The 11,554-nt window shown below is 42.6% G+C and overlaps 1 protein-coding gene across 1 annotated transcript in view; it reads right to left on the bottom strand.

Annotated features, from left to right (window-relative positions):
- The window catches only part of LOC308288453 (AT-rich interactive domain-containing protein 3B), a gene marked incomplete at its 3' end in the record, with an annotated part of 71,541 nt that overhangs the window by 6,705 nt on the left and 53,282 nt on the right, over positions 1-11,554 (bottom strand). The window contains 3 exon segments of the mRNA XM_080729894.1: positions 561-580; positions 582-857; positions 3,755-3,938. Coding sequence (XP_080586020.1) covers positions 561-580; positions 582-857; positions 3,755-3,938 — 480 coding nt within the window.

Below are 11,554 nucleotides of genomic sequence, written 5' to 3'. Positions count from 1 at the left end.
CATTCCTTTGTGTTTTTCAAACTTCAAATCAGCTGCCTAGCCAATCAAACGAAGCCATGGGAACAGAAACCAGGAACAGAAAAATGGTTACGTCACTTTCCTGGAAAGCCAGGACTATAGTTATATGCAAAAAGCCTATGAGAGTATCACTCCTAGAGTTTGTCCTCCAAAAAACTGATGATCTTCAAGCAACTCCACCGTATCAGCTCGGGTGCCTCAAGCCCGTATCAGAGTGTACGGTGGAGACCTATCCACCGCAAATTTGAGGTGGAAAGCTTTCCACCTCAAGTCAGAAAATAAGTGCAGGCCATCATAGTCAAGGCCCACGGTGAAGTCCTTTACCCCGTCTACACCGGTTCAGGTCGACCAATCAGTGAACGGGGTGTAGAGCCTGCCTGTCTGATAGTAAAAACAGAGAGATGTGTTGGGACTCACGGTGGAAAGCTCTCCACCGTGAGGAATGATGTAACGTTGTAGTTTCATGACTCAAAAAGACTCGAAAAGACTACACCGCGGTGTAAAGCCTTCCACCGCGGACCCGACTATGATACGGGCTTTACAGTAGTAGTTCTTATCCAACATTGAGGGTGGGGTGGGTACCTTTCTTTAGAGAGTGGCCCGGCGAACATTGCAGGTCGCCGAGCGCCCCAGAAGACATTCCCAGAGCCGACAGGTGCATCTTGGGAGGGGAGAGGATGTGGGGGGCGGTGCTGGGGGAAGGGGAGAAGCGGAAGAGGCTGCTGCTGTAGCTGGGGCGACGACCCTCGCGTCGGTTGCTGTCGATGGCCGCCTGCAGTTCACCTGGGGAGCTCAGGCCTTTCCTCTCACACTCGTACGGGTACAGGTACTTCATGTATCTACAGGCAAGAGGAGAGGCAGAAAGACACATTAATAATATCATGGAATAAAGCTAAACTAAACCTCATGACTGAAACATTTTTGTCAGGCCAAGTCTTAATGTGTGAGACAGCGTTAGGAAACACACTAGCACTGCTTCCTAAACAATATATCAAATTACAGTGTTTTATTATTATTTTAAACCCATGTTGTTTTAAACCACCATTTGAAGATATTGCAGGCAGAGACTTTAATAATGCTTGCTTTGTTTTTATGAAAGATTTCAAACCATTATAGTTTATGGAAGATAATCCCTGAACATGTATTCTAATGTTAGACCACTTCAAATACTCTTTCATCTTAAAATAACTAATAACCGGAAATAGCCGTATGGAGAATATAAAGTACAATTTGGGTGGCTCTACAAGCGATATGATAAAACATGGCCAACTTTTTTTCTGACAGATGGCCATGAAAACGCAAAAACGCTTCCATAATTGTCCATAATCAATACAAACCAAATTATAATGTAGATAATAGATATGTGTGACTAATATATATATAATTACTTGTATTAATGTACAATCAACTTGTAGTATTTTGGAATTTCAAATGAATGTGTTGTGTGCATGTTGTTGCTCCCGGGCAGAATCCTCTTATGTCCATATTCAACGCCCTACTTGATCATACTACAGCGCCACAAAAAAAGCTTCAACAGGCGATTTGCGATATGTTTCGAGCTTGCAGATCTGTAAGCTTTTTGCTGTTTTTTATTTGAACCCTGAAAAGTTCCATTTCGGACATAGTGAGGTTTCCACCCAACAGAGACGATGTAATATAGTGCCCATTAAACCCAGCTGAGGAGGAACAGGAGCAATGCAATGCAGATGAAGGAGAGGAGAGGAGGCAGGTATAGCATAAAGGATATAATGTGCTTCAGACACGGATTGCGCAAAGAAAGGTGGTGGCCCTCCTCATTAGCGGGGGAGGGTAGGCACTCCTAATAATGTGTGTTGTAACATGTGTGCGCACTTGAACACACAAGATGATGACGTCATGCTAAACATGTGCTGGCATTTCTCCCACCCTACAGAAACATTATGAATGTGGGAGGAGTGCATAATGGCAGAAAAAGCAGTATGTGTGCATGGGATCAATAGAGGAGCTAAGAGCGTCCATTATATAAGGCCCGGGCCTCACCACCACCACACAACAGGCTAGCTAGCATTAAAAATACATAAAGCTTCATTAGAGCACAGCACTCCACTGCTAGGTGGGATAGTACTAGGGGGGGTGCAGGGCTGCGGGGGAACGGGCGGAGGGCGTAGGAGGGCACACGGAGACTAGGGATGGGACGATATGAAAATGTTATATCACAATTATTGTGACAAAAGAAATTGCGAGTTACGATATTATCGCGATAATCAAAATCCATTATCCTGGGCCGGAACATCTGCCAAAAAATAGCAGATTTTATAGAGAGTGAAAAAAAGACTGTATCAAGTACGTATATTATAAGTACCTTTTACAGCTCGGCAAATAAAAGGTGAATTGATCCCAGTGCCTGACGGAGGACGACATCACGATAAATTAAATCTCCACGATACGATTATCGTGAGTGTTTTTTATCACGATGAACGATAATATCGCTTATTTTCCCATCCCTAACGGAGACGTATGCCTAATTTATGCTCCGTTGTAGGGCGGTGTTGCGCGCCAAAATAAGCTTGTTTTATTGGCTATTTTCGGCACGCGACACGTCGTACGAAAGGTATAAATGGGGCTTTACAGAGAGAGAGAGAGAGCCTGGGGCCCGGCACAGGCGTCAATCAAGGCACCACCTGAGTCATAGTGAACTTTGACCCCGAATCAACATCAATAAATCCATGGAATCAATGGGCTCTATGTGTGATGTAAAGGATGGATGGATGGGATGTGAGGAGGGAAGGTGATAGCAGGAGGGGAAAACTAACACACCCATGGGTAAACACACACGTACTGTATATACACACGCTCACACCAAGACTAGACCAGTGATTCTCAGCCTGGGGGTCGGGACCCCCAGGGGGGTCCCCAAATTATTTTGGGGGTTCCCCAGATGATTAACTTAATGTGCAACATTGTTTTCTCACTCAACAGTAAACAAACAGACTTTGTAATACCTCTAAAACGACAAATTAAACATTGGCCAAATTGTCGAATATTAGAGCCGATCTACATGATTAATAGCCGATCTACATGCTCACAACGCCTCGCGTTGCGCCTCGCGTTTCTGGATAGAGGAAAATGTGTCTCAGAAAGTGTGTGAAATAGACGCATATACTATAGCTTTGCAACAGTTAATCAAATTGACTATTTTTTCTTTTTTTAGATTGGTCAATTTAATCAATTATGAAAAATAATCATTTTTAAAATAATTGATTTTCAGCAGATCTACAAGCTCACAATGTGTTGCATCACACCATTTTTGAGCGTGTAGAAATGCTATGTTCGACACCGGTGTACGACAAATTATACAAAATATAGTGGTTAAACATTGTAAGAAATTAAGTAACCTTTTATGTTGTTGATTTTAAAAGTGTGTCAATGCATTGAGAGTTTATTGCTATTTCCACTATTTTTGAAAATGTTTTGAAATATATGAAAAACCAACATGGAAAATATTGTGATGATTATGCAAAAGAATCGTGAGTAGATAATTACTTGCGCCAGTCAGCAAAGTGAGGCGCAAGTATTGCGTTCAGTTAGATGTTTTTTCGTCTGTGGCACACACATATATATACTGTATATATATACACTGCTTTTTTAAAAACCTATGTTAGAGGGTTTACAGAAAGGCAAACTTAAGAAAAGGCGCAAGTTTGCTCCTCGTCAGAGTGCAGTCTTGTTATAGAATAGTTGTGACAGGCCAACTCACTGTGTGCGCAGGGTGAAAGCAGCGCTGGTGATGGAGGTGGGCAGGTTGAGTCCCTTGGTGATTTCTCTCCAGATTTTCTTGTTGATGACCTCCACCAGGCCTCCCTTCTCCGTCACCAGCTTGTAGAGCATGTACAGGTCCAGCACCTGCTTGGCCATGATGGGGATACGGTTGACTGGGGTCCCTGTGAGGGAGGAAGAAGAAACACAACCATTGGTACAGATATATAGAACAAAACAACTGTACACATGAAAGAGTGTGTTAGTTACATCATAGGTTTTCTAAACCAGTGGTTCTCAACCTGTGGTTCGGGACCCCCAGGGGGGTCCCCAAATTATTTTGGGGTGTCCCCAGATGATTAGCTTAACGTGCCGCATTGTTTTCTCTTTGGACAGTAAACAAACCAACATAAAGTGTAAGTGTATAGAGGGTATCTGCACATTTCTAAAGTGACAATTTAAGGACTTTTTAATACCTCTAAAATCACAAATTAAACATTGGCCAAATTGTCAAATATTAGAGGAAGAAATTGTGAAAATAGCCAATCTAGATCTGCTATTTTTTACAAAAGAACAGTGTTATAAAAAATGTAATGCCTCAACTCTTAATGATCGTCAGCTTTGGGGGGTCCCCAGTTAAAATATCATTTTATTTTGGGGGTTACGGCCTGAAAAGGTTCAGAACTACCGTTCTAAACATTTAGTGCCCAAAGCTCACCAACAGGCATGGCAAAATTTCAAGGCATACCTGTATTCATTGTCAATTTAAAAGCTCATTGTAGAACTTATAAAACACAATGTGACGTGACATGTTGTGAGCTTTTAGATATGCCATTTTCGCTTTAGTTTTTTTGTGAAATAAAGACAAGAAAATAAAGAAATGTATTCATTAATTTATCATTTTCACCTATAATTACATGCCCAAAATAAGGGTGCCATGTTGAAAGTGGTTAAAATATATTTTTAGGGTATAGAATTCATTCAAACTAACTTTTTGTACAACCGTGTGTGTATATGTGTATATTGCAAATCGTCACTGTCTGGCATAAACCTTGTATCTCCAAATTTAAAATGTGCATGTTTTTTTTTTTTCATAAATTAAAGCTCTGCCTCATCATACAAGACTGTCTCACAGAACTAGTGCATAAAGCAGTTATACAAATACACAACGCCTCGCAGTGCGAGGTGTTGTGTGCTTGTAGATCGGCTATTTTCACTAGCTTAAATAACTTTTTAATTATGAATAAAAACTGTTGGACATACAAGGTTTTCCATCCGACAACAGCTAAATAACATATGTGTGGTTGTCACAAAATCCCAAGGGCACACCTGCTCTTGTCTCACGGCACACCATTTTGGAACCACTGTGTTACTCTGCAAGTTATTGCCACTGGTGTGTAGATTAGCATTGGCTGTGGATCAGCACACACACCAGTGCCATATATATATAGCATGGCCTTGAGTAAAATAACACAGCCTCAGTGTTAATATTTCTAATATGTGATATGGTTGGGAGGTATTGGATCAGGTTCAGGTGGGATATACAGTATGCATGCATTCTCTCAGCCAATCACAAACATTATATACCACTAGTAGGGATGGGATGATAAGCGATATTATCGCTCATCGTGATAAAAAACACTCACGATAATCGTATCGTGGAGAGTAAATTCATCGTGATATCGTCCTCGGTCATGCACTAGGATCAATTGACCTTTTATTTGCCCAAGCTGCATATCCGGTACCACTTAAACCCTTTGGTAAAAGGTACTTATAATATATGTACTTGATACAGTCTTTTTTTCCCCCACTCTATCAAATGTCTTTGCCAGGCGACGCGTTGTGAGCTTGTAGATCGGCAATTTTTTTGGCAAATGTTCCACCCCAGGATAATGGATTTTGATTATCGCGATAATATCGTAAACCGCGATTTATAATCGTGATATGAAATGTTCATATCGTCCCATCCCTAAACACCAGTAAGACTCCCTAATCGGGAGATAAGCGACCGTCAGGTCGCATACACAAACTTTAGAAGGCAATCGTAGCCAATCAGGAGGGAATATGGGAAATGGAACAGATCCATGTTGATGACATGACTTAAAGTTTGGCATGGATAAGGGCAACGGTGGCGGATATATGAGTAGGGGGAAAGTGTGACGTGACGAACAGACAGACTGACAGACCGACAGCCGTAGGAGCTTTCCATGGTAACTTGCGACCTGACGGTCGCAATGGACTGTGGTTAAACAAGACACTAACTGTCAAAGCATCATATTCTGATTCAGTTAGAGAAGATCAGCTATATTCACTATTTTTCCAATCCAAAAATCTATCATTTCATTCAAATCATTCCTAGGTTGTTGTTGTGTATGTTATAAAACTTGTTTTTATTGTCTTGTCTCTTATTGCACTTTCCTATCTTAGTTATTTTTCCCAATAAAGTTGTTGCTGTTACCTAACCTCTCTCCCTAGTGAGCTTGTAGATCTGCTATTTTTGAAAAATTGTGAAAAGTCTTTGAATGTTTCAACGTTTTTTTGAAAAAAAACATGTTTCTATGTCAGTGGTGCTCAAACCCACACTTGTAAAGCGACTTATAGAGTACTCAGAAAAACGCTATATAAATTCCAGATATTATTATTAGACGATTAGTTTGATTAACTGGTGCAGCCCTACATGCCATACAGCAGGCAGTGCATTCAAACGATTATGTCGGGAATGAGGAGGACTCCTGTGTCTAAATATGGTGCTTTCATAAACTGTTGGCTACTATAACCGGGCTAGGTGACATGTCAACCTGACTCAGCCAATTAAACCTGACTTGAAAACATATTATCCCAGTTAAGTCCAAACAGGCTTGACCTGGAAAAGGGGATTCACCAAATGACACAAAGCGAAGCAGCTCCAGACTTTTGATACAGATGCATTAATCTTGTCAACAGCTTATCTGCAGCAAAGCGTGCAGCAAGTGCACGAGGAGGAGGAGGAGGAGGAGGCAGAGGGAGGTGCAAGGGAGCGCGTGTTGGGACGTAGGAGGAGCAGGAGGGGGCGTCAGCAGGGGTGTCACACCAAATTCTGGGCCCTGGGTACTTTAACTATTGAAAAATAGCAGACATACAATCTCACAGTGCGGCGCTGTGAGCTTGTAGATCTGCTATTTTTGAAAAATCGTGAACATTTGTGCAAGTCTTTGAATGTTTCAAAGTTTTTTGAAAAACCCATGTTTCTATGTCAGTGGTGGTCAAACCTTTTCATGTGAAGCACCCCCAAAATGATATGTATTTGGCCACAGACCAACTATCTCAATATAATTAGTTCCAGGGACAACCCAGAAGCAAAATCTGAGTTAGAAATGCTACATATATTCAAAGATTTGCACACATTTTCACAACTTTTCAAAAATAGCAGATCTACAAGCTCACAGCGCGGCACTCGTGCCGCACTGTGAGCTTGTATATCTGCTATTTTTCAATAGCTAAAGTATAAAATAATTCCAGCCCCCCCCCCCCTGTGACGCTCCGGGGTGTCAGAATTAAAAAGGACTATCTGCAACAGTGCGAGGGCAGCTCAGAGCGGCAGGGCAACGTGCTCTGATGAAAGGCGGTCATATTGTGACGCTGCAATCAGTGTTGCCATGTCCACTTATTCTAAGCAACTTTGGGCTAGTTTTTCTGTAAAGTTGTTTGAAAATATTGGTAGTTGCATATTTGGGCTTGCTTCCTAAATGTTGTTTAAACCAGTGGTTCTCAAATATTAAAAATGTATTTTGTCTGCAGTCTGACCCCCATCTGAAAACATTTTGTTCCAGGCACCTTTGTGTTGTTAAAATGTGATGCGTCGCGTCGTGAGCCTGTGAATGTCTATTTTCAAATAGCCAATGTATATGGGTTTAAACTGCTCATGTGGTCGCTTCTTTTAGGACTGGTAGACCTGGTTGCTTATCTCTTTGGCAAAATCTGGCAACACTGGCTGTAGCGGGTGGGGGTAAGGTAGGAATGGCGGATTGGTGGATTGTGTCGGCCTGGTAATCCTTGGGCAGTGGGGGGCTCCTGGATCGCCCTGGTATAATGAAGCTCATTTAAAGGATTGTGCTGAGTAAATCCATCACGGCTGTTAGCGACGCAGCGCGGGCGCGTGTTGGGGGGGGTTTAGAAACCTGGGCCAGATCTGCTCCTGGACGATAATGCCTTGCCAATCCTCCAGCCCAGCGCGGCCTGCTGCTGCCGCTACTGATCTCAGCCCGGAATAGGAGCCATTAACCCATTCAGAACGGGTACACATTTTGTGTTTCATTCTTTTATGCTTTAACTATTGAAAAATAGCAGATATACAAGCTCACAGCGCGGCACCGAGTGCCGCGCTGCGAGCTTGTAGATCTGCTATTTTTGAAAAATCGTGAAAATTAGAATTTTGACCCGATTCTATAAGTGTCTTTTGAATCCTTCTAAGATTTTTGGAAAAAAAATATGTTTCTATGTCAGCAATCTGGCCAGCCATCGTCAAAGAAAAGGTCTTTTTCACTTAACTGGAGCTCAGTTAGTCTGTTCTTGAGAGACTACTATGTCAGTGGTTCTCAAACCTTTTCATGTGAAGGACCCCCAAAATGATGCCACGGACCAGCATCTCAAAATATTTAGTTCCAGGGACCCCCCAAGAAGCAAAATTTGAGTTACAAACGTTCACTTTGAAAATACATATAGTCAAAGATTTGCACACATTTTCATGACTTTTTCAAAAATAGCAGATCTACAAGCTCGCAGCGCGGCACTCGGTGCCGCGCTGTGAGCTTGTATATCTGCTATTTTTCACTGGTTAAAGCAGTCAATAAGTCTAGGCCTAAATGGGTTAAAGTATTTTGTAAATCAGCAGTGATCAGGCCCCTTGGAGATTAGCCCAGATTCAATGCCTTAAGTTAGTAACTTCCAGGTTGTCTGTAAGCCCAGGAGGAGCATGCGGGCCAAAGAGGAACACATGGAGCTGTGTGTGCATGGGGGTGGGTGGGGGGGGGGGGGGGGGGGGGGCTTGTACCAGCTACATACATGTCTTAATTAATAATTACATCCATCTGTATGGAGGGCTAATGAGTCCATTGTGTTTTCATGCATGGTACGGTGCTCTTATCTAGAGCCGTTGTTCTAAAACATTTTCATGTCAAGGACCCCCCAATACATACAGTAAACATTTGTCTGCGGACCACCAAGTTGAAAATATTTTGAAACAAGGACCCCCATAACAGAAGGTTTGTCAATATTTATTGAATTATTGTGCAAAAAATAGCAGATCTACAATAGATTGGCTATTTTCAAACAGCCCCAAAATATTAAGCTGTCATTTTGCTTTGAGAGCCAGTGATCTAGAGTGACTCAAAACATTAGGATTATCTTCATTTTCTCATCCACCATCATCACAATAAATGAATAATAAACTATTAGTAGGGGGAACAAGGGTCAAGCCATAGTGTTCACACAATATTCCTGCTGTTGTAGAATAATCATGTGACAGAGAAGTGGCAGGGCAAGAAGCAGGGGTCAACAACTAAGGAGATTGTAAGATGGAATAAGTACAAGGATTAGAGGTCTATGAAATCAAGCTACAGTGCCGAGTAGCACTGGCTGGACTGAGTGATATACAATAGTTAGAACAGACACAAGCAGATGAATATCCCCAGTGGACAAAATGTAGTTTCACTTCTGTCCATAGGTTTAACCCCATGCAGAAGGTAGAGAACACTTTTATAACAATCTTTTATCTTCAGAGACAACAACTGGCTAGAAGAGAAGAGACTGTAGGGCTGGCTATATGATTTAGAATAGAAGAGCGCCTGGCTGATGTCACAATAAGCATGCCACCCAGCGAGAGCGAGAGAGAGAGAGAGAGAGAGAGAGAGAGAGAGCGAGAGAGAACCAGTATCTCAATGTTTCCAGAACATACAACAGATCAAAGTGTCAGGAATGTGGGCCTCTCTGTCTCGTCACGTCCAGTGCCTGGTCACAGTTATTTAATGCAGCGCTGGACATCAATCCCGCATCAAACAATTAGGACAACTAGAGGGGTCAGAGGTCGGCCAGAGGTTATTGATGTGTGAATTAAAGTGCAGGTCAGCAGGAAGCCATGTTTTCATACAGGCACGGGCGTCCCCACGGACAATGAGAGCACAACAAATGAGACACAAAAGAACAGGCCTCCCTACTGACGCGGCAGGCAATGAGCGAGGCTTTAATGCAACGCACCCGTGGTTCTATTCCCCGACTCATGATCGCGTTGAAAACGCAAATCAAAGATTTCAAGGGAAAGCCTGTCAAAGTTATTGATAAAGCAAAGTGTGCTTTACCAGGGACAATATCATGACAGATTTAGAAACTAGAGAATAGCAAATGCCAATTTGTAAAAGAACGGGGGTAAATGATAAATGTTCTGCATTTACGTATATTGCGCCTTTTCTAGTCTTTCCGACCCTTCAGACATTCACACACTGATGACGGGGGAAACCATGCAAGCTACCAATCTGCTCATCGAGTAGTGTGTATGTGTATGTGTGCGTTGTGCGTGCGTGCGTGCGTGCGTGCGTGCGTGCGTGCGTGCGTGCGTGCGTGCGTGCGTGTGTGTGAGTGTGAGAAAGAGAGCAGGTAAATGTTCAAGTACCTTCATTTGGGGACGAATGATGGTTTTGGAAGGTAAACTGTGTAATTAGTCACCACATGGACACGTTTCTCGTTTCAACGAGTTTGGCCACATGTGAGCACAACTGAACACCTTTGATAATAAATGGTGTAATTGGGCAGAATCACATTAGCAACACTTAGCCACAGAACTCCCTCATCTGGGGGAATCAACAAGCCTGCCGGCCTTTGCTGCACAACATCTGGTTTGATTCCAACCATTTAACACACACACATACTGTGCAACTTAATACACATTCCCTCCTTTGAACACATGCATGTATGCGCACACACACACACACACACACACACACACACACACACACACACACACCACACACACACACACACACACACACACACACACACACACACACACACACACACACACACACACACACACACACACACACACACACACACACACACACACACACACACACACACACTCTATCTACTCTTTGAAAACATTTGCTTCAGCTGCATTAATTCCAGGCCTATTTCAACTTCCATTACCACAGATTATTTAGTCATCATTATAACAGTCTCCTCCATGGTTCATTCTGTTGTCATTTGTCACTTTATAAGTTCTGAAAATCTAACGCGCCGGCAGAGTGACGCATCAGTTATTTTTGGTGCTCGACACCAGTGCGCAACCAAGTATAAATCAGGCCCTAGTCTCAGCCCGTGTATCTTTCTTCTCAAATTTCAAGTCTTGTCATTTGTCTTCACAAACAACAATACAACCCTGAAAGCCCTACAGGCTGAAATTAAGCAGCGCAAACTTTTCAGGCATGCAGCCGTTTTGTGTAACCTATATGCTTTTTTATTAATATAATGTATTCAATATTGATTCAGAGTTTTACATCTCCATTGATTGATAGTACGATTGCAATATTTGTGCCACCTCAAACCTCCGCAGTCATTGGTCGGTGTAAGGAGGGTGACTTAGTCAGTTCACAGCAGCACCTCTATGATATCAGGCCACATATCGAACATCATCAGAGGCATTAGGTCATGGCGACCCGATGTAGGCCACTATTGGCTATTCGGCCTCTCTCTGAAGCCATGATTTGTCCACTAGGCCACACTGAACCAATCTGTAATTGGCTGCAGGCTTCACCTCCCATCATCCTTTGCC

The sequence above is a fragment of the Nannobrachium achirus genome (genome assembly GCF_963921795.1).
Source record: "Nannobrachium achirus genome assembly, chromosome: 7".
Taxonomy (NCBI): domain Eukaryota; kingdom Metazoa; phylum Chordata; class Actinopteri; order Myctophiformes; family Myctophidae; genus Nannobrachium; species Nannobrachium achirus.
The sequence above is the reverse complement of the archived record's forward strand: the minus strand, read 5'-3'. Positions and strand labels throughout refer to the sequence as shown.